This window comes from Vicugna pacos, chromosome 10 (genome assembly GCF_048564905.1).
Source record: "Vicugna pacos chromosome 10, VicPac4, whole genome shotgun sequence".
Taxonomy (NCBI): domain Eukaryota; kingdom Metazoa; phylum Chordata; class Mammalia; order Artiodactyla; family Camelidae; genus Vicugna; species Vicugna pacos.
The window spans coordinates 51,381,815-51,405,575 of record NC_132996.1 but is presented as its reverse complement, the minus strand read 5'-3'; the positions used below and the strand labels follow the sequence as shown (position 1 = coordinate 51,405,575).

General features: G+C 48.7%; 1 protein-coding gene across 2 annotated transcripts in view; it reads left to right on the top strand.

Annotated features, from left to right (window-relative positions):
• Positions 1-21,822, top strand: part of ELF5 (E74 like ETS transcription factor 5) — a 38,115-nt gene extending 16,293 nt beyond the window's left edge. For both annotated transcript variants that reach the window (XM_015251778.3, XM_006198314.4), the window contains exons 3-7: positions 9,869-10,102; positions 13,224-13,274; positions 19,584-19,652; positions 20,641-20,836; positions 21,294-21,822. In XM_015251778.3, the coding sequence (XP_015107264.3) occupies positions 9,869-10,102; positions 13,224-13,274; positions 19,584-19,652; positions 20,641-20,836; positions 21,294-21,390 (647 nt within the window). In that variant the 3' untranslated portion in view covers positions 21,391-21,822. The remainder of the gene's footprint in view (positions 1-9,868; positions 10,103-13,223; positions 13,275-19,583; positions 19,653-20,640; positions 20,837-21,293) is intronic.
• The last annotated feature ends 1,939 nt before the right edge of the window (positions 21,823-23,761 follow it).

The following is a 23,761-nucleotide window of genomic DNA, read 5'->3' as shown; positions in this document are numbered from 1 at the left end:
GCCTGGCTGACTGCTAGCACGGCAGGTGCACGGCAGGTGCACCCACGGAGGGTGATGTAAGCGCTGAGCAAGCTGTGGGTCCTGGCCGCTCAGCCTTGACTCTGTGCACCCCTGCCCGGTGGGGTCCACACTCCAGGTCAGGAGGCTGGCAGCCTCCAGGAGAGGCTGAGTCTCCAAGGACGCTGTGAAATGTCCACACGAGGAGCCCCTGCCTCCAGGCCAAAGGCCAGTGCAGCACAGACAGGCCTGAGGCACATTAAGTACTTCGTCCCACACCTTGTTTCCCAGGAAGACAATGAGAAATTTACTCAGTCTCCAACCCCTCTCAATATTTGGTTAAGAGGCTAAATTTGAAGGAGGACAATGAAGGCTTTGGGGTCCCTGTCCACTCCCCGCATGTCCCACAATGGTGGGGCCCAGCTCGTGGCCCTTCTCTCCAACCTTGCATAACCCAGACCTGCCATCCTGGGAGCGCCCTCTTTCTGCCTCTGCTGCTGGGTGGCGTCGGTGCCGATGGGAGGGGGTGGCCTCAGCCGCCTACCCCAGGCAGTGTTCAGGAGCTTCTGTAGTTGTCAGAGGTCAGACTCTGAGCCAGGTGTCCTGAATGTGAAGTCCAGCTCTGCTATCTAATAACTGCACCATCTTAACCTCTCAGTGCCTCAGTTTTCTCATCCGTAGAGTGGACATAACAGTAATGCCTACCTTGCAGAGTTGTGAGGGTGAAATGAGTTAATATGTGTGAAGTGTTTGGGACACAGGCAGGCACATGACAAGCACATGTAAGTGTGTAAAAAACAGAAGGATGATTTCATGTAGAGATGAAGACAAAGTTCTGGAGACCGATGGTGATGATGGTTGCACAGCAATGTGAATGTACTTAATGCCACTGAACTGTACATTTAAAAAGCACAGTCCCAGCTTTCTCCTGTCTGAGGCCTCCACATTTCCATCAGTATAATGAAGGGTTGGACCAGATCACTGCTAGAATCCTTCCAAAAGGTCTTCTGATTCCTGAATCAGGCAACATCACAGATACAGCCTTCATCCCCCACCACCTATTGGGAGACTAGAAATTCCTACCAAAGTGTGAAAATAAAATATCCTCTGAGAGTGGCTCAGCTCCCTAACACTCCCGGAGGGAGGAGGCAGGCTTCAGGCTCACCAGCTGGGCCTCTGGATTCCAGAAGGAGCTAAGTGTCTCTGAGCTCCTAAAGGTCAAACTTGGGTGTGAAAGGTTAGTCTCAACTAAGAACCCGCGCTCCCCGAGTCCCAGTGGTAGGAGGAATGCCCTGCGATGGGTTCTTTTTTTCACCCCAAGAGGTGACACGTGGGTCTCAGTATCTACAAAAAATTCTCTGAGAGGGATGCATCAGGGGACAGCCAGGTTGACCTCCAGACACTGCTCTGCAAACTTTCAGTGCTCAGTGGCCATCTCTCCTGAGGTCCTTGCCCACCTCATGGGAAATTCCAGCCTGAATTCAGGGTGGTCCCAATGGCAGCTTCCTGTTTGTGTCTGGGTTCAAGGGTTGGTGCTGGCGCTGACTGGCCCTGTGACCTTGGGCAGGTTTTTCCTAATATCCCTGAGATATACTGTGCTGGGCTGAAACAGCTTCCACCTCCTGACAATGGGAGGATTGACTGAGATTCCACATATCAAGTGTTTAGCAAAGCACCTGGCTCTTGGTAGGTGGTCACCGCAGCCAAGACACCTCCCGACTCCCAGCTGGTGGGCAGACAGCTTCCTCTGTCCTCTCTTCACTTTCCATATTGAACAAAGGCAATACTGGTCTCCATCTCAGCCCTTCCAACTCAAAAGTGCTGGCATCTTAGACACTTTGAGACCAAAGGGAGAGAAAGGGATAAAGAAACAATGGGGCTGCTAGCTAAATTATGTGCACGAGAGGGTAGGAGGCAACCTGGTTAGAGAATCAGCCATTTGTACTGCCTTTTCAATGGCTTTAGCAGCAGGCAGCTGAGTGTGCCCTCAATGTGTTAAGTGCAAAAGATCTGGCCGGCTCTTTAAAGCAGGACTTCTGTGTGGCTGCACTGCATGCTGGCGAGTGGACAGTCAGAGATTGCAAAATGCTCTAGAATTTCATTAGCTCTCCCTGGCCCTCCCTTCAGTTCTCCTAAAATAAAGAATTACAAATCCTGGAAAACCTTATCAAAGTTGGGTGCAGGTGTAGCTCATATATTTCACAAGCATGTGACATTTTATTTCTCTAATCAAGCTCCGGTAGCCAAGCATCTGACAAGTATCAGACGGAGTATCCTGACCTCACTTCCACTTTCTGGAACTCCATCCTGACCCTCCACATAGCCACATCCCCCTCCCCTGATCGCCATGGTGGCCATACCACATACCCCCTTGGCATTGGGATCTTGTTTACACTTTGCAGCAGAGGTCTCTAGGTTGAAGCAGCTCTAGGGGTTCCTGGGGGGTTCCTCAGGGACCTGGAGTGACAGCTGAGAAGGACAGGATTTAGGCCCGCCTCTCCACCCCAACCCTCACTTTGATTCTGAAGACAGTGTAGCATAGTGGTTATTCAGGCCTGGCTGCAGGAGCTGGAGCACTATGACTTCCTTCTTGCTCTGCCACTTACTATGTGACCTCAAGAAGGGATTTCACCTTTCTGTGCCTTATTTTTTTCATTTACTTTATAAAATAAGCTACATGATCTAGGACCTCATAGCCTCGTGTTGAGGATGGTATGAGAACACTCAAGAAGTGCAGCATGGTAACTGGCACATACTAAGTGTTCAACAAATACGTTAGCAATGGGAGATTTTATCTGAAGAAAGAACTTTATTTTCAAAAAGGTGCCAAACCCACTGATCTTGGGGATTAACATCCAGATCAGGGAAAGAGGCATCCGGGTCCCATGGGGGCTTTTCTTAAGCAAGATTCATGCACCAGGTAGAGAAGTTTGAGAGCAGATACAAGAGATAGCATCTAAGAATTTCTAAATCAAAACAAGATAATCAAACACAAAGTCATCGAAAAGTCTAAGGTGAGCCCCATGGCGGTTGTCACACCCTAGGACAACCCCAGGGAGAGACCTCACCATTAGCCACCTCCAGTCTATCCCGCACACAACCAAACCTTTGGGCAGCTGCGGCCCCGGGACTGCTCAGGCTTGGCGCTCTCTGCCCTTTCTAACCAGACGCCAAGGCCACAGCACCCTGCTGATGCCCAGCCAGCCTTTGTCTGTCGCCTCTTCTCCATCCAGTTTCTTACACTGCTCTGGACTTTTTTTTTTTTTCCATCTCGTGGTCTAAATCATTCCACAGGTTTGGGAGGAAAGCCAAGAAGGACTACTGGATGGGGCTAGACCAGCTCTGGAAGGAAACCTGGAAGCAATTTATCATTTCAGGTTTCCCCTCATAAAGTCCTCCATTTCAGTGACAAAGCCACAATTGACAGTGCCCTGTGCTATCCAGTCTGCTCACCGGCCCTCGTCAGTGCTGCCCCAGGCAAAAAACTTTCCTAACTCCCGATGCTCATAAATGATGCTAATTATTGTCCAGACTGTCTAACTCAGGCCTCCTCTGACCCAGACTGTCTGCCTCCCCCTCACCGAGTCCTGGGTTGCTTTGTTTTGCTTGTCTCTCAGCTAGACTGAGGCCCCAGTGGGGACAGCCTCATTTCCCCAAGAACAGATGTAGTTCAAAAATAATAACTAATTAAAAGTGACATGTCAAAAGCTTACTGTTGCCCAGACAACTGGACTAAGTTCTTTGCATGCATCATTTTTCTTCCATTTCATGGTAAATTTCTTAAGAGGCAAGCACTATTATTATTCTTGATTGACAAATGAAGAAATCTGAGGTGCAGAGAGGTTAGGAAACTGTGTTAGGATTGCACAGCTAAGAGGCTGAAGAGCCAGGACTGCAAATCAGGAAGGCCCATCTTCATAGCCCAAGCTCAGTTATTACTCCCACAATATCCTGAAATTCGCACCAGAAAGTCCAGGTCAGTTGACAGACCCTAGAATGGAGGATGGGAATAGGAGCCTGACTGAATCCCTGTAGCTAGCATAAACAGTGAGCGTCACAAAATTTCTCATCTATGCTCCCTGATCAGCAGAACGGAAACATCAAGTTTTCCTCCAGAGGACCTAGGAACATAATTAAAAGCTCAAAGCTCAAGTTACTTTTGTATTCTGTTGCACATCTATTTCATTGTAATTTTTAAAAAGTCAAAATATTGGAAGAGACGGCAAGGGAATATGCCTAGAATTTTTTTTAAGAGCACTTTGCATAAAATTGAGACGACATCAGATGTCTGTAACAAACAATGGGGATATAACAAAGTAGAGGATTCATGGATCCACTCTCTGGCATTTCTACTGAAGAAGCACAGGCATTACCTTTGGCTTCAGTTACCCCTGGCCCCCTCTGTCCACTCTGGGAATTTAGCCCCAGCCTCTCCACCCCCCATGTCAGAAACATGGGTCTGCTGTGTGTCCTGATCATCAGGCATTTTACAAAGTCACACAGACTCACTTGTGTCACCATATTTTGAACAGCATTGGCCATGTAACTCATGCTGGCAATTCAAGAACAAATTAGCTTGGTTTATAATATAATTTCCTTATTTTTCATAAAGAAAATAAATCCAGATCTCTGGAAAGAAACAAAGCTGCTGAACTACACAAACACAAACACACACACACACACACACACACACACACACAGAGAGAACATATTAGAAGTATCTGAGGAAATGGAATTAAACTAGTGGTACAGGTAGCCCCAATATTAACAAGTATAAATGGGTAGTATTTAATGAGCACTTACTGTATGCCTGCCCCTGTTTTAAGAATTTTCCATATTTTGATTCACTTAATCCTCTTAACAGCAGGATGAGTTAAGTCCTATTATCCCCATTTTGCCAATTAGTCCCAAGGAGGCAGGACGACTAAGTGTGAGGCCACATATGCTTTCAACTTTTAGGGGGAATCCAAACAACGGGAGCCCCGGTTTTAAGTTCTAGAACAGTGATTTTCAAGGAGCCTTCTGGAGCTAAGGAGGGGAAACCATTTAGTACCTTCCCCTTAACTCCCAGCAAAGCAGCATGGCTTTTTACAGTGATAAGTTTCAATGTATAGAAATTACATTTCAATTTTTAAAAAATTCAAAGTCTTAGCATGATCACTGTAAACAATGGTCTTGATGGAGACAAGTGTCCAGAAGCATGTGAAGTTCTCCGTCACAAAGTGACTGCCAGAAGAAAGCCAGCCTGTAGGAGTTTTGACTGGCCCTCAGAGTGGTTTTTAAAAATTAAATTAAGTTGGCATTTAAAAATTATGAGATTTCACATAACAATCTGAGCTTGACAACACAGGGCCCACCTTCCCACATGGCAACAGTCAACTGAGCCACAACTGTCTACTTAGCATGAACTTGCCAATCCCACTGTCCCCATTAGGGGCCACTTCCGTCATGGACATCACCTGCTGACCCTGTGAGCATTTGAGTGCACCAGCCCAGCTCTTAAAAGCCTAAGCCCTTTCTCTGAATTTAAATGCACCCCAGGTTATAGCATCACTATATTCCCCCCTACCAGAAAACTCCCTTTAGCCCCTCAATTCTTCTTCCCAATGCAGCTATCCCTTAAAACATGTGTCCTGACCTACTTCCCACTTCAAAGGAACTGGCCAAGCCTGCTTTGTAACTGTGGCCTGTGGACATTCGGATTAAAGTCTACCAGGCACAGGGTGTCTGTCATCCACCCCCAACTGGTAAACGTCGGCAGAAGTCCTCATAGCTCGGCTTCTCCGAAAAGTTTACATTCTTTTTTGAATAGGAGGCATATGGAGGAAACCACTTTACATTTCCAGACAATATAACCTGTTAAAGATGATATATTCTATGGGCATACACCCTGTCTTTTATTTTCCCTGAGTTCATCTCTACCAAGTAGCAAAAAAATCTTTCATGTCATTCACTGGAATCGCAAACATGGTCATCATCAGTCTCTCTATCCTTTTTCTGATCTTTCAAACCTAGATTTTATATACATATACACATACACATCACGCACATAATATATATGTGTATATATGTAATATATGTATAAATATATACATATAATATATATGTAATATATAATACTATATATATGTAAATATATAGTATGTATACAAATAAATTTTATATATATATATATATATATATATATATATATGCCTTTAGCCAAATCTTTTTAGTCATTCTTCCAAATATGTGTCCAACTTGGTCCTCGTCAACCAAGAGGGAGGCAAACATGAAGCAAATTCCCACATGCAAAGATAGAGGAGTGGGCGTGGGGCCTAACTCCCCTTACTGACCAGCCTGTGGCCTGAGGAGAGTCAGTAACCTCCCAGAAGCTGTTTCCTCCCTGTGAAGTGGAGGTAACAGCCGCAGGTCCCCTGGCCGGGGGTCAGTACCCCCACTGCGCACCCACAGGGGGCTCCTCGCTGGCCCCGCCCACAGGGGGCGCCCAAGGTCTGGGGCGGGAGGGAGGCCGTGAGGAGGGCCTTCTGAGAGGGACCCCTGGGGGCGGGGCTGTGCAGGAAGAGCATGCCACCCTGAGAGGGGCTGAGAGCTGTCGTTTGAGGACGAGCGGGGGTTAGGAGAAGGCAGGTGGGGACCTCGGCGAGGTGACCAGAAGTGTCTGTGGAAAGACCCAGAGCAGGAGGCAGTGCCGAGGGGGGCTGCGGGCGGGGTGAGGAGGAGGAGGAAGCAGGCCTTCCTCACCCCTGGGAGGACAGGGCCGCGGAAACACACGACGAGCAAAAAGCTCCTGCGATGCTGGCACTCTGCCCTCCATGTGGCTGAGAGCAGCCAGGGGGACTCTCCGCTCGGGGGACCGTGGGCAGGACTTTTCCGGCGGGAGCCCGCCATGCGGGGCTCTGGCCCTGGCCTCCCTCCACGGCCGGCCGGGAGCCGCGCACAAAGCCTGCTCTGTGAGGGAGCTTGAGAGGAAGGAGCCCAGGGGAAGGCAGCTGCGCCAGCGACACCTCCCTAGTGTCGGCGCTCCCCCCACCCCACACACACCTCTCCGAACCCTTTAGGCCACGTCAGTCTCCAGAAACAACATGGCCAACTCCCAGTGCCAAAGAAAATAACGAGGCGGGAGGCGCCGGCGACTCGGGAACCCTTTCCGTGAAAAGCACAGCGCGTCCTCCAAGGGCAGCACCCCGGTAGCCATCTCCGGGGGCGCTCAGCTCAGGAGCAAAGGCGGGAAAATCCCAAGACTCATAAACATCTCTCCTCAGAATCCCAGAAAAGTGGAAGGCCCCTGGGTTTACTGGCGCCGCCACCCTGCAGGTGAAAGTCAGGGCCAGACAGGGAAGGGCCGCGCGTTTCCCCATGAAACCGTGGCGCCCCCACGTGGGCCGGCGGGAGCCCTCTCCTCACCCCGCAGGCGGAGGCCACATTAGCTGCCACCCTCCGGCCAGACGGCGACTCTTTGACCCACACACATATAGAATTCTGATTAAAAACTTAAATTTAAACAAACCTGAGACAGGCTGAGACCTGGGACCCTTTACTGGAGCGCTCGCACCTACACAAATGTCTCCTCCAATGACAAAACAGTACGGACTAAAAATAAGTGTACGCGTGCGCAGTTGCGGCAAATTGGGAACAATAAGATACAAAAAAGCCAAACGCCACTGCCACTTCTGAGGTACTGGGAGCAAAAGCAAGGTACTGCACATGATCCCTGCACAGGGCACCACCAAGGGGATGGGCAGACCACCTAAGCCACCCCTCCTGGCCAGCCCACTAATCTGCCCCGACCCTCACCCCCATTTAAGAGACCAGCTTGCCCGTCCCCCCAACTCGGGGAGCAGGAAAGGGCACCTGTTACTCATTCTCCCTCCATTGTGTTTGGCGCTCCAAGCGTCCAAAGACCTGAGTCTGTAACAAACCTAGTATTAAAATTTGACTGTGCCTCAATCTACTCCATGATGGGAGGTGAGATTTCTGGAAGCGCTCTGAGTTTTAGGGGGAGTCTCAGCTTCCTGCTGTTACCTATCTGGGAGGATTTAAAGAACTAGAGCTGATTTAAAGAACTAGATAAGGGCACGCATGTAGCAGCCTGGCTGACACGCGACGGGTTCTAAAGGAGCAGACATCTGACAGGTCAGAGAAGCCATCAACTGCCTGGGATTAGAAGTGTCCAAGCTCCTTTGGGGACAGTAGCAGCAAATGCAGCCTTTAAAGGGAGAGTCAAAACAACCTCACTACCATTTGCATTGGGGTTTAATTCGTGAGGCTTTCTGTCGTCCACACAGCCTGAGCCAGTCCCTTCTGCCTGACTCTGCTCTCTGCCTTTCTCCTTCTCCTTCTCCTTATCTTCCTCTGCTTCTCCCTACACATTTCATCTCTTCTCTGTGCTGACGCTTTGAGGACCAATATGAGGGATGGGAAGAGTGATGGCTTTTGAGTTCAGACTGGGGTTCACATCCCAGCTCTACCCCACACTGGCTGTGGGGTCTTGGGCAAGTCTTCCATAACCCTGTGTCCTCTTTTTTTTTTCTTTTTTCTTTTCTCTCTTTTTGTTAAATTGGAGTACAGTCAGTTTCCTCATCTTTGACCTCCTGGGGGACCAGAACCAAACCTCTTGTTCACTGTGAATCCTTAGCATACAATTTGTTGCTTCACACATAGTAGGTGTTCAATAATAATAGCATTAAAAATCTGTTTTAAGAACTTTTACATGTATTAACTCATTTAATCCACAGAACAACCCCATGATGTAGGTGCTATTGTTACCCCCATTTTACTGATGAAACTGAGGCTTTTTGAATGAATGAATGAATGAATGAATGGGGTACCATGGCAATGGCAGGAATTATTTGTGTCAAAATTCTTGACCAAGTACCTGATACCTCACCCTTTCCATATCATGTCTGCCACACTTTCAGTTTCTCCTGGCATTGAGACAGGCTGTTGAGCACCCAGTCTCAGCCCTGGACCATCCACTGCCCAGCCTCCCAGACAGGATGGTGCCCACCTCTGTCAGGGGGTGGAGGGGGCTCCTCTGAAACAGTAAAGGGGATCTGGCCTCAGGATAGAAAATCCTCAAAACATCACAAAAAACACAAGAACAACAGTACAACTAACTCTTCCACCTCCCCGTCCTCTGGAGGAAACTGCTATGATGATCCAAGGTGAGCCAGACACTTGGGCAACGTCTCTGCAGCCCGAGGCCCTCAGCACAAGGTAGCCAGAGGCAGCGCACAGACCAGAGCCAGTGTTGGGCAGCTGGCCATAAGAGCAGAGATCAAATCAGCTTCAGACGGTGCCTGGCAACAGTAGGCATTTAATAACTGTTGAATTTATTAATAATTTTTATGCACTGCATAGTCTATATACATTAACCCCAAAGTCCAGAACAGCCCTGTGAGTGAAGCATATTATCACTATTTTACAGATGAGGAAACTGAGGCTTAAATGTCTACGGACCTTGCCCAAGTAGAAAGCAGAAGAACCAGGATTTGAACCCAGGCCTCTCAGGCTCCAAAATCTATACTCTTAATACCATGTTGTCTGAAACCAAATATCTAAAGGCACTTTTTCTTTCCTTCTCCTCTAGTTCCCTTCTTTCAAGGCACTCCCAAGCCAAGCCATGACTGGGTCTCCTGCCCTGTCATTCCCTCTTCTGCCAGTATGTCCACTGGTCGGATCCAGTCCCCTCTGGTTTTTGCTGCAGGATGGAAGGTGACCAGGGCCCTAGCAGAACACCCCAGGGCTAGAAGCCCTTTCAACCCATTAGACAGAGGATGAGGATGTTAACAATAACCAGAGCGTCCCTCGGGGGACTTCTAAAGCTCTCCTGGGGGCTGTCATCTCACTTGCCTCTCCCCTGATGCAGCCTGCGACTCCTACTGGACATCTGTCCACCCTGAGTACTGGACGAAGCGCCACGTCTGGGAGTGGCTCCAGTTCTGCTGCGACCAGTACAAGCTGGATGCCAGCTGCATCTCCTTCTGCCACTTCAACGTCAGCGGCCTGCAGCTGTGCAGTATGACGCAGGAGGAGTTCATCGAGGCGGCCGGCATCTGTGGGGAGTACCTGTACTTCATCCTCCAGAACATTCGCTCTCAAGGTCAGTGTCAGAGGGCAGGGCCTCAAGGGGAGGGACCCAGGATTGGGACCCAGCGACCTTGCGAAGTCCTTCCCCACCATGTGACTCACATGGCGAAATTTTATTAACTGTAACTCTCTGTGAACCCATATCCCCTGCTAACCAAACCTCTCCGTACCAGAAACTTTAGAATCACAGACTGGAGGTAAAATGGGGCGAGTTACAAGGAACCAAGTTGAGTATATTTTTAGAAAGAAAAGAAAACTAAAACATGTTCAAGGACCACCCAGGAGCAAGACTGCTACAACAAAATATTATGCTTACAACAATGGTAACCATAAAGGGTGGCCAAAAAGAGACTTCTGCTTGACCTTTCATTAAGCAGAAGAAAATTAACCTGATAGACCCTGTCCCTTCCCTGTTTCCAGAGCTGTCCAACTAATTGCCATTTCCTTTTTTTTCATCGAAGTATAGTCGTTTTATAATGCTGTGTTAGTCTCTGGTGTACCAAACAGAAACAGACTCCCAGACACAAAAAACAAACTTACGGTTGCTATTTCCTTTCATCACATTGCTAATGGTCAAGGATCAAATGGCCACGAGATGGCGCCAGTAGCATTCAACACACCCTGCAAGAGTAGAATGTTGATGGACAGGTTTTTAAAATTCAGATAAAGGACCTGAGGTCCCAAGTGGTTAAGTGACTTCTCTAAGGTCACATGGCAAACAGGGCTGATTCATTGAAAGTTGGTACACAGCAGGGCCTGTGAGATCAGAAAGACCTTCGTTCCAACCCTGGCTCTAACACTCTTGAGCCATAGGACCTCTGGCAAGTGGCTTAACCTCTCTGAACCTCCATTGTCTCCACTCTGTGATGGAGTGATGACACACTTCCATGGGCTCCTTGACAGGATTCAGTGAAACGTTACCTGACACAGCAGATAAGGACACAAATGCAGTGAATGGCAACTGTTTTTGTCATCATGAATACAACCAAGAGGCAGAATTTTTTTTAATAAATAAATAATGGAACACATTTTAGCTCAATTTTAAGAAAGGCCCTTCTAAAAGTTAGCATTTTTTAAAATGGCTGCTTCAGAAGATACCTCTGGGAGGAAGCTCCCCGTTGCTGGAGATAATCAAGCCATCTAACAGCCCCCTGCTTGATGGGGATACTGTGGCAGGGATTCCTATTTGGGCAGAAACCCACAGAGGACCTTCAGCTCTAGGAGTCTTTGTCCTCCCCTTGATCTCCCCATCAAGGCAGGAAAGCTAAGGATGGGGACCCCTGGGCACTGCTTAGCTTCTGCCCTGGGAGCCATGGCTCACTGGGGGTGAGAAAAGGACAAACAGACCTGCTGTTCATTGTTGTCCAGTCTCCGCTTCATTATCACCAATGACAGTGACCTGCAAGGAGTTGGGAGCAGCAGCCTGCACTGAGAGTGGACTTTCCGTGAAAGGAGGCAAGTCTGAGCAAATCACAGTGGCTCAGGGAGGAGACTGGGGGCTCCATGCGGAACCCTCCCAAGGAAAGAGCCCTGCACAAGAATCCCAGGGCCATGAAAACGGAGCATTCCGTCCTGGGAGAGGACACAGCTTGGCACCACCAGCCACGGCCAAGCATCAAGTCAATCACGTTTGTCTCCAGGCCCCAGCATCTCCTGTGCTGGGATCTCCCACCTCGGGCACCTCCCTCCCTGGCAGTTGTTACATCAAAAATACCTGTCCCTGGTCTCATTGCCTCAGGGTCTGTGCAGAACAAATAAGCTAAAAACCCAACGTTTTTTTTTAACAGGCCATAAGTTGCCTCTGCTCATTCTAAGGAATCCCTGGCGTCACAAGGGTGGAGTGTCAGGCACTCTGCGGGCCAGGGCATTAGCATATTGAGCAGGAAGACTGTCTACCCCATCAACCGCCTTCGTCCTCAGATTCTCCATCATGTTCCTCAAGCGGCTATGTGTATTGTGTTTTGAAATACATGTGTTGTGACCAGTTTCCAGGGTCCCCATTTGCCCACCTGTTATCTGGTCTTTCATTTTCAAAACTGTCCCTGTTTGGATAAGAAATTATATGTTAAACTGGTTATTACCTAGCTGAGGCCTTATATTATCCCATAGGTTGGGGCTCTGGCAGAAAAGGACACATAACAAGGGCAAGGAGTGAAAGGGGGACTCTAGGGCCCAGTGTGCTCCTGGCTCAGCAGACATTTCAGTAGGATTTAAGGGTGCAGAAATATGGGGACCCTGGTCACTGGAAGACAAGGTCAGCCGGAAGGGTGAGGGCAGAGGTGGCTCCCCCAGCGCGGGAGAGAAAAGGTTCCTGGTTAGCCCCTGTCCTGTTCCGGGGGAAGAGTGAACTGAGGGGCGTGGCTGAGCAGAACCAATCAGAAAATGGCCCTAGGAACCAACAGTCACAAATATGCCCTGTCCCCGTCTTCTCAGTGAATGTAAACTGGCCCTCACGTTGGACACCAAATTAGAAGAGATGTCCTTTGCCCTGTGCTGCTACATGAAAATATCAGCTGGAACTCCTGACCTCCCCCCAAACCCACCCTACTCTTCAGAGGAGACAACCAAGTCCCCCCATCCCAAGACAGGCTCCCGAATCCTCTTTAAATCCTCGTATCGGGGTACTGCACTTCTCGTGGAACCCTGTGTCCATTTTCCTCTTTGACCAGCACATAACAGGCATTCGAATCCGGATTAGAGGCCATGTCCCAGAACATAGACTCTGAGAGCCAAAGGGGAGGACAGTGGTGGTTTTGTCACATGCTGCCAGTGAGGAACACAAGCCCAGAGACTGGGTGACTGGGCAAATCTGCAGAGGGGGCAGGGGCTCAGCCCAGCTCAGAGCCCAGGCCTCCTGATCCCAAGCCAGGATTCCCAGTGCCCACTCAGAAAACCCTAGAAGCTGCTGGGATGCCTAGCCCAGGCTGTCTCCAGGTCGCCCCTGAGAAAACAAGGAGACTGTACCTCTCAAGGGTGGCCCTATAAAGGCCAGATGGTCTCCAAAGATTCCCTTTGAAGTGAAACTGCCCTGCAGAGGGACAGTGGCTCCCCTTCTCCCAGCACCTCCCCTGCTGGCCTGGCCAGGGAAACCAGGATTATACCGCGTGACTTGTGGATTCCTTTCTCTTTTCCAGGTTACTCCTTTTTCAATGACGCTGAAGAGACCAAGGCCGCCATCAGAGACTGTAAGTAACCAAGTTCAAGCTGCCCGAGGCTGCATCAAGGCTGTTGTTGGGCACGCGGGCTTGATGGTTGTCTAGGACCATGCTGAAAGGGTGATGACCTAAAACAATGACAGGCTAAGAGAAGACAGCGGGAGAAATGTGGTGGACAGTGTACAGGGCTGGGGTCTCTGCTTCCTTATCCTTCCCCAGACTCAGCTTCCTTGTCTCTAAAACCCATCGCTGGGTTGTGGTGAGCTCAGGTCACAGTGCACGTGAAGTGCCTGGCTTATGCCAGCAGCACAGGTGCTCCAAAAACTGGTACCTGTTAGAAATAATAATCATAATTAGCAACCATTAGAGCCTTATGGCTGATAATGCCTATGAAGATGAGCTCACTAAGCAGATCACCTTAGTAATTACAAGGTGATGGAGGATCTCAGATGGCCTTGTTGATTCTGAAAATTAACCCTCATGATTTCACTTCTGCAGATGGAGAAAGTTTAGGAAAGGGAGCTTTGGAGCTTTCATTTTTTAAAGATGATGATGATCATGATGATTGCTTAGTTTCTGAGCCACACAGAAGGCCCTGGTCCAGGGTGGGAGGAGCTGTGGTTCCTGGAGAGACCCCTTTCCTCCACGGACTGCAGCTCATACATCCACAAAGATACGGCAGGACACGGTGGTTCTCCAGCTGAGGCGCAGACACAGAGGAAGGATTTTTTATGATTTTTATTTTTCTCTCCTTAAAGTCCCAAATAATCAACCAAGAATTCAGGCTATTGCTTTAATGATGAGTTTTTTACTGAGTTAACGCAGGAATAGCTGAGTCAGTGAACCACATGCAGTGGGCTTAAGGAGGCACACCCTGCCTCACAGAGCCCAGTGGCCCTGTTGAGAGCAGCTCTGTATTTCTCAAGGTTCCCTGCATTTGGGCCCAACGATCATGTAGTGTCTCCTTCTCGCAGAGAGCAAAGTGCCCACCTGGCTTCCTGGCTCTCATGGATTTTCATCCATCTGTAACAGGCTGGGGGTTGGGCAGTGAACCCCAGCTTTCACCCTCCAGCCCAATCCCGGCAGAGCCCCTGGAAGAAAGGAGCCCACCGAGGCCCGGGGCCACTACTGAGTCTGTGTCTGAAGGCCCGGGCCCGGGGCAGGCGCTTGCCACACTCCGGAAGCTTCGGCCGACCAGCCCGCTCTCAGGGCTCAGGAGCTCGACCCACCTATGTCTTTCTGCCGGCCTGCCATCCTCACAGCCGAGGAAGATGATGAGCTAGACAGAGCTAGTGTGTCCCGCACCAGGAGAAGGTTCTACCTGAATCCATAACCAGTCCCAGTTAGAGTCAGTGCTGCTGTAATAATAGCAACAATGATAATAATAGCCGCTAGTATTTGCTGAGTGCTTACTGCGAACTAGGCCCCAAGCTAGACACCTTCTAGACATCGTTTCAAGGAATCTCTCCAGTAACTGTAAGACAAGTACTAGAACCATAGCCTTTTCCTCAGGCGCCAAAGCTTAGAGGCTAAGGTTAAAAGGTTAGCAGGTGACAGATGACCTGGATGTGCCTAAATCTGAAGCCCATAACCCTTCTTCCCCTCATCTACTTCTTTCTTTTCCTTTCCATTCATTCATTCCTTTGACCAGCTTTTATTCAATGCCTACCATGTGCCGGGCCGAGAGCTAGGTTCTGTGGCTCCAGTGATGAGCATAACCAAGGTCTTGCCCTCATGGGGCAAGGGAGGCAGAGAGACATTAAACAAATTACCCCAGTAATGAATATGTAATTGCTGATTATGATGATATTACAGAGGAAAATGGCAGGATGCCTTGTGTGTGATGGAAGAAAGATCACATTTAGATTAGGGACTAGGGAAGCCCTAGAGGAAGAGATATTTCAGTTAGGCCAAAAGGATGAGCAGAAACTAGCCAGGAAAAGAGGAAAGAAATAATTAAGGAGAATGAATGATTTGTGCAAAGGCCCTGGGCCAGGAACAGCTTCAAGCAGTGTTCCCATCCATCTTCAATGAAGATTAATAGCTCTTGTTACCATTTGTGAAGCACTTACTATGTGCCCAGCGCAGTGCCAGGCTGAGTATTCTACGTACATTAGCTCATTTAATCCTCATCAAAACTTCACTAGGTAGTAATGTTATCCCTATTCACCTCTGAGGAAACTGGAGGTGCTGAAACTTGTAAATTACAAGTAAATGTAGCACAGAGATTCCCACTCGTTTTCTCCAAGTCCATGTTCTTATACACTGTGCTTTTCACCACATGCCCACAGGTGCACGCAGTCTTGCACACGCACATGCACACACATTGACAAACCCTTCTGTTCACTCTGCTGTCCACTCAGTTGAAACCCAAGATTTAAGACTCCTCTGGGTCTGAGCCCAGCTCCATGAGGACTCAGAGAACAGGATGATTTTCAACTTCATACCTGCTGAAGAGGCTCAGGCCCAACAAGTTAGGAAACCGTCAGAACTGGCCCAAGTGACGCACCCAGCCCTGCTGCACTTGGTCTCCCCTCTCCACCCATCGTCTCCACCTCTGCGGCAGAAACACCCGTGAACGAGCCGCCTCCTGCTCCTGGCCTGGGGTGCAGGCCTTCTGGCTGGACCAGTAGTGTTATGGAGATGTGCACATGGTGAGCTTGTGTTAGAAACTCCAGCCTCCATCCCGCCTTCTGGAGGACAGCTGACCACGTTCCCAATAAATGACTGAGAATGTATCCTTTGGCCACATTTTAACGGTCTCTAGTTTCAGGGCAACCAAACTCCTGCAAATCCCATCAACAGCAGAGAGCTTGGGCCATGTCCAAACTGCAGGGACACACTCAAGGTGAAGACAGCTGTGAGACACGGAGAGCTGCCCCCCAGAACAGCATGGGCCTCTGCAGAGAAGTTTAGGGGGTTCGCAGTGCTGCTGCTGCTACCTCTGGCTGACCTTGGGCAGGTTTGGATTCGGGAACCTGCCTCAAGGTGGGCACACACTGATGATGCCTTCAGCCCCTCTGCCCCCACTGTCACCCCCGCTGCCACTCTCACTGCCACCATCTGCCAAGCAAGGCCTCCAATCTAGCCAAGCCACCACTACCTTCAAAGCCACCACTGAGCACTGGGAACAGATGGAACAGGATTATTTATCTCAGGCAAGACCCACAAGGAGAAACGCCCACCTTCCCCATAACCCTCCCTCATGCTGACCTATCCTGTGTTCATCCTGTCAAGCCAAGTATCTTCCATCCAAAGCACAGGAGGGGAAATCATAAAAATCAAAAGGGTGACTTTTGTCCTCCCACTTCTCGCCATTTTGGCATTTCAGGGAAAGCTCGTTGTCTAGTCACTGGTTAATAACTCACCTTTATCTTTACCATGCCATGTGTTTTCTCTCTTCTTACAAGATTAAATTAAAACAATAGAGAAGCCTGCCCTGCAGGTGACACTGCATAGTGTGGCATCAGATCAGATGGGAGGGCCGGACCCTTTCTCAGTCTTGATCAACCGGCCGTCAGCCCTGCTCACCTGCTGTCACCCCACTCCACCTGGCGGCAGCCCCAGTGTCAGCTGATCTCACCTGGGTATTCATTCGTGCTTTGGCCTGTGCACATGAGCCTGTTTTTCCACATCGACACGGTTCCCGACTGCAACAGGGCCGAGAAGAGGCCTGAGGGACGCCGCAAGCTGAAGTCACACATTCCTGTCATTGTTCGTTCCTGTGAACGATGCACTGTCATTCTCAGAGCTGAGGGCTCTGGCATTGAAATGTTTGGCCCGGATCTCGGCTCCGCCACTGGGCAGACACATGACCTGGATCGTGCTCCCAAAACATAGGCAGGGCTCGCTCCTTCCTGCTCAGGTGTCTCCTTGTCCGAGAGCTTTCTCTGTTGGCTTTTATTATGATTGCAGCTTCACTCGTCCCCTTGCCCCTCACCTCTGTCCTCTCACCTGCTGTAATCTTCTCCACAGATTCATCACCACCTGAAGTAGCCCTTGCATGTCCATCGGATTTTCCTACCCACTTGGGTGTGAGCCCCTTGAGAGAAGAGACAGATTTATCCCGTGCTGTACCCCCAGGGCCTACAGAGGGCACACTGCGGCTCAAAACTCGTGAGCCAGTGAGTCAGTGGCCTACAGTGAGATACCTAGCCGCTCCATACCCCTGTTTTCTTATATGTAAAATGGAGACGGTAAGAAACATACATCATAAGAAGGGATGAGACCAAGTGAGCTCTTGGCAGTAGCAAACTCTCCACAAACTTGAATAATCATAAAGTGTCTATTGAGCACCTGCTATGAAAGACATTATGAAGTGGTAGTTGTGAACATCCACTTTGGAACAGAACTACTTTGGGTTCAAGTCCCGGCTCTACCACTCTGGATAAAATTCCTAAACTATCTGGACTTCAGTTTCCTCCTCAATAAATGGGAATAGTGATAATGCTGCACGGGGTCATGGCAGGGTTAAATGAGATACTGAATATGAAGTCTTTAACACACACTTGGCATGTAGGAAGTGCTCCATTAATATCAGCTGTAGTACAGGCAAACAAGAGATGAGATCAACCTTTACGGTGCAGTGGGACCAGTGCTGGGATACTGAGGAACACATGGGTGCTGTGGGACAGAGAAGGGGGGTCTAACCCAGAGGGAAGTTCAGAGAAGACTTCCTGAAGAGGTCTTGTGAGAATAGAGTCAGCTGGGTAGAAGTAGGGTACAGGAACCTGTGCAAAGGCCCTGAGGCAGGAGAAATTCAAGCCCCATTGGAACTATCTGACCCAAGAAGAGGGAAGAAGCTGGGTAGTATCAAGAGATAAGCCTGGAGAATGGGCTGGAGGTCCATTTGTGAAAGGGCAGCCTCTGCCCTGGAGACCACGGGGAACCACTGCAGGATGTTACACCAGGGAGTGACACAACCCACTGGCACTGAGACAGGTCGCCCTGGGCAGCAGCGTGGTGCACGGGGTACCATTCCTTCCCTGGACAACGTACTTGCTCTGTCTTTCAGTGGTTACAGCATAGTGTACCTGCCAGGCGGTGCAGCAGGAATGGCAAATACAGTGCAGTCCAGTGTGACGGCTGCTCCCCAACGCCTCCTGAGCACCTACTATATGCCAAGCACTGTGCTAGGTGCTGAGGGGGTGGGGTACACGTGGAAACACAGATCCCTGCCCTCTAGTGGGGAAAGTCAGCCAGTGAACAAAATAAATACATTCCACAATATGTCCCATGGGGATAAATATGACGGCAAAAAATAAAAGTAGGTCATGGAGTGTCACGTAGGGTGAGTATATGCAATTCCAGCTCAGTGAGGGAAGGCCCCCCTGAGAAGGTGACTTTGAGCAAAGATGCAGATGAGGGCCTGAGGCCATGGACTCAGCACAAAGGGAGCAAATGCCCCTGAGGCCGATGTGCTTTTGAGTTGCAGAAAGAGCCAGGAGGTCCGTGTGGCTGGAGCGGAGTGAGCAAGGGGACATGGCGGGGTGGGGGGCACCAGGGCGAGGGTGCCATCTGGTGTCACCTGTTATTTCTTAATCATATACCACCAGGTGTCTCAGACTGTTGCTTACAGCGTGAGTTCTACTTTAACTCAGTATTGAGTTAATGCCGTGCTATTCATAAGCTCTACCCTCTTCACTTTTACTCGTGTCCCTGCCAGTCTGTTCTCCACACACTAGCCAGAAGGATCTTCTTAAAATGTGGGTCTTGTCCAACTCCAGAGTTTTGGCTTTACTCTGTGAATAACATCCCACATCCTTACCACGTGCCCACGTGACCTGCTGGCGGCCCACTACCCTGGCGGCATCATCCCCTACCAGCCTCCCCGGGCACACCATGCGCCGCCGCATCTGCGCTCACTCCATGCTTGGCTTTGCACGTGCCGCTCCTTCCTGCTGGAACGCTCTTCCACCTCCTCACGTCAGCGTGTGTGTCTCCCCTCCAGGAGGCCCTCCCTGGCCACCCCATCTACAGCAGGTCTTCCTCCGCCTTCATCCTCTATCCCGTGCCTTTCTTCCTTCATCACACTTACAGCAATGGCGATTTGGGTTTCACTTGTGTTTTCATGGCCCAGTAGTCCTCAAACTGCACGTGAGCTGGGACCAAGTCGGTCTTGTTCGCTTTCTATCTCCAGCTCAGAGCCCAGAACCAGGCACACAGCAGGTCCCCAGTGTTGGACACAAACACCCCTTAAACCCCCTGATTACCCCCAAAGCACACAGCATGCTGTCCTCCACCACACAGGTGCAGTGAACAGCTGCTCACTTAGGTACGAGCTAAGGTCAGAACGTGGCCCTGCATCTCTCCCTACAAGGATAAATCGTTCTGTTGCAGATGCTGATTCCAGCTGCTTGAAAACAAGTGGCATCAAAAGTCAAGACTGTCACAACCATAGTCGAACAAGTAAGTGTAGAGATGCGATTTCTCATTGCTGATTTCTTTTTTTTTTCCCTGTCTCATTGCTGATTTCTTAAAACCACTTTTGAGACAAAGTAATCTACTTTAATAAGCTTTGAAACTCAGTGTTTGAGTGGGATGAGTTATTTCCCAAAGAACATAGAGAAATTGATGATGACTTTTATAAGGTTATCAAAATCCAGTTTCTTTTCGATTGGAAATAGTATTATGAGGGTTAAAGAAATTGTCTAAGCCTGCTGAGTTTTTGAATAAGGGGTTATCTCTCCTGGTCTGCCGTGGGTCCATCTCACTAACGTACTTAAAGAAACCCCATGAGCTGGCAATTCTTTCAGCTTTCCCAGCACTGAAACCCATCTACCCAGTGCAGAGGCAAGCCTGCTGGGCTTGGGCCTAACCACCTAATATGTATTAAATCATAATCCTCTAACCTGTGCTATGAGGTAAGTACTCTTATGAACCCATTTTAGAGATAACTAGAGAGTTACAGAACTAGAAAAGGTGAACTCAGGACCCAAAGCCAGGCAGTCAGAATCCAGAGCCAGTCTTCACTGTGATATAATGGAACAAGAGAAATACCGGCTTTTCATGAAAAACATAATTGTAGGGTTGGCTATACCCAGACAGCTGTGGCTGAGGGATCTCCGTACAAGCATACGGCCTGTCACAGAGAAGAATGAAAAGATCGTTTGACCGTCATTCCATTAATTCTGTAAGACTTAGTTGTTCCACTGAGCAGGGAAGGTCTGGGAGCCACGCGGTGTTGCTGGCCAATGTAAATGTGGTGTCTCTGTGGTTTTTTTTCTAGAAGACTTTTCACAGCTCCGTGAGTTTCCAAGTGGAGCGCTCGGTCCTAACTGGGAAATGACTCCAGGAAGCAGCAGTGCTCAGGGGTTAATGAGAAGCTGCACAACTCGTCTCTTAAAAAAGAAATTGTTTTTTTTAACCTTTAACTGACTTTTTTCCTTCTCAAAAGGCCTCCAAAGTTCTCATCTATGGGAATTTGTGCGAGACCTGCTTCTATCTCCTGAGGAAAACTGCGGCATTCTGGAATGGGAAGACAGGGAACAAGGTATTTTTCGGGTGGTTAAATCAGAAGCCCTGGCAAAGATGTGGGGACAAAGGAAGAAAAATGACAGGATGACATACGAGAAGTTGAGCAGAGCTCTGAGGTAAGTGAATGGCGGGAAACGCCGGGAACCTTCAGGCAGAATTCTGTAAAACGGCCAGCTGGAGAAAATTCAACTGTTTTCGCAGCTTTTCACTTGACAATCAAAAGGTTAGGAACCAACATGTTGGTTCCTAGTTACAGGTGGGATTAGGGTTTGTAAATTGACACGCTGTCCTTTTCATTCTCAGCAGTGTTCCCTGGGGATCATTCAGAAGCCAGGCCACCACACACACACACACACACACACACACACACACAAGTTTTGAACTGAATGTGGTGAGGTTCAGTCTTCAAGATGTCTGGGAAAGGTTTAAGTGTAAGTTGATAAGAGGGTGTGAAAATACCAGGGTAACCAGAGCCCGCCTCGTCACCGGAGAGGAATGAGGAGCGTGTTTGTGTTCTGTTGTTTTCCTGGGGTGTGAACCTCCCCCACATCTCTCTCCTGCTGCCTTTCACAGGTACTACTATAAAACAGGAATTTTGGAACGGGTCGACCGAAGATTAGTGTACAAATTTGGAAAAAATGCACACGGGTGGCAAGACGACAAGCTATGATCTGCTCCATCAGCAAGCTCATTTGATGGATTTCTGGCTTCTAAAACAATCAGATTGCAACAGACGCTTGAAAGTCTTTGTCTTTTTTTTAAACCTGTAAACGTGTTGATAAAATTTCTCCACATCTCAGCTGACACTTGGATTCAGAGTTGTTGTGGTCTACTTGCGGGTGATGGCAACAACCCTTAAGAAATTCTTTTTTTTGGTTTTCACCCAAGGGGAGGGGGGATGACCTTTGATGGTACCTAGATCAGACATTACTTCCCGAATCAAGAGTTGCAGAACCACAGGAGCCAGTGCCGTTGGCGCTGCTCAGAGACAAAGGATCCGATTCTGCCCTGAGAGACTCCTCCAGTGCTCCCGTTCCAAAGGCTCCAAAGTTTTCACATACTTACTGTGGCAGCTCACGAAGAAAGAAAAAAAAAGTAATTAGTTTGTAGTCAATATAGTAGGAGGGGGTACAATGTGGGTAAGACAAACATACTGTAGATTTTAAATCGTTAAAGTCAAATTCCATAGAAAAGTTTCTTAATTAGTAAAAGAGCTACACCATCAAGCTGGTACATAATTGGATTTAGCGTAAGTTAATAGGAAGTTTCTTAACCAAAACATCTTTTTGGCCACTCAGCAAAACGCCCATGGCCATCCTTCTGGAGTAACACACTTAAAATCAGGCACGTTCTTAATTCTCGCTGAGTTTATTCCCCCTCTACTCCTTCGGGTGGGGGGCATCAGACATGCAAAGAGTTAGTCAAAGATGCTTGCCTCAATGTCCGAATCACGGCTGTTTCTATGATTCAAGTTATCAACACAATAAGCTCGTAATTCATCGATTCTGTCTGTGGCCAAGACGTCAACCCTTTATAGAACCAGGAGTGTCCTGACAGCTCTGTAATGTCCAATTAGATTATGCGTCCCTTTCATTTTGTCATCCTACCTGATGTGTACGCAAGCTCCAAAACACATATTTCCTTAACAAAAAATAGCGGCGCTGAATTTACACCACGTGAATGTTCACGGGTTCAAGTCTGCACTGACGTTTTCTCATCATCACTGGTAGGTGAGCTGTTGGCGCCCTCCAGCTGGGTGGACCACCCCGGACTTCTGCTTCCCAGAGCAGGAAGCTTCATGTGACAAGGCGCTGAACCACGATGCAGGCTGAGGGCCTCCATGCTTACAGGTTCCCTTCAAAAGTAACTTGTTAAAAAATGTGAATGACTGTAAAATAATCTATTTTTGGATTCCTGTGTTTTCCAGGTGGATACACTTTGTAAACAATGTGAATAAAATATTTAACACGTTACACTGTCTCTGTATTATTCCAGTCACCGATTCAGCAAAGCATTGACAACCTATAGCACCTCTGAAGACCCTTCCATGTCCTAGCATTTAGGAGATGCAGATTCCTACAGAGCCCCCCAGAGGTGCAAGAAACATCTGGAGTGATGTTGCCCACCACCTTTCCATCACGAGACAGGGGTCCCCTCACAAGATAGAACACATGGTCCAGTGGGGTCTACAGATATGTTTTTGTTTGGTGTACATACACACAATTTTTTTTACTTGTGTTTTCAGGTTTGGTTTTGTTTCTTACTATGGGTTAGTTGCCTCATTTTAAAATCAGGAGATTTACAGGCAAATCCAGATTCCAAATTTCTTTTTAAAAATCAGATCTGCACCACGAGTTTCCCTGTGCCTGAGGCGGTCTTTTCCTGGACCCAAGTGGAAGAGCATTTTGTCACCACTTCACGCTGCCTCAGGTGTTGAACTTTGTTCTTACACTCTTGTGGTCCGATTGGGAGGTTTTGGTTTTTGTGTTTCATACATCCAGAATGTGTTTACATCTTGAATTTGGGGCCCCTGTCCTAGAGGGAAATGGATCAAAGCTCACAGTCCAGTTGAAAGAAGAGACTGTCCAGAAAATTGGACATTAGCTAATGGGAGGGAAGCTGGGAGGGAGCTTTCAGGCAACGAGCTTGCCAGTGAAGAAGCAGAACCCAGAATCTCCAGGGGATGGCAGGGACTGAGGTCCAGCAGGGCAGGCAGTGGTGGATGGTACCAGGGAGTAACTCATTACCTAAGAGATGCTGCCCCGCCCCAGAGTGGAGCATCCAACAATTCACAGAACAACAACAAAAAATTAATCCCTCTGCTATTCAAGAAGTTTTCATTTTATAAAACCTTTAAACTAGCATCCTTTTTGTATGAGTTTCCCAGGGCTGCCCAAGACAAATCACCAAATCTGGTGACTTAAAACAATGGAAATTCATCCTCTCGCAGTTCTGGAGGCTAAGCCCAAAATTAAGGTATTGGCCGGGCCATGCTTCCTCCACAGGCTCTGGAGAAGGATCCTTTTTTGCCTCCTCCAGCT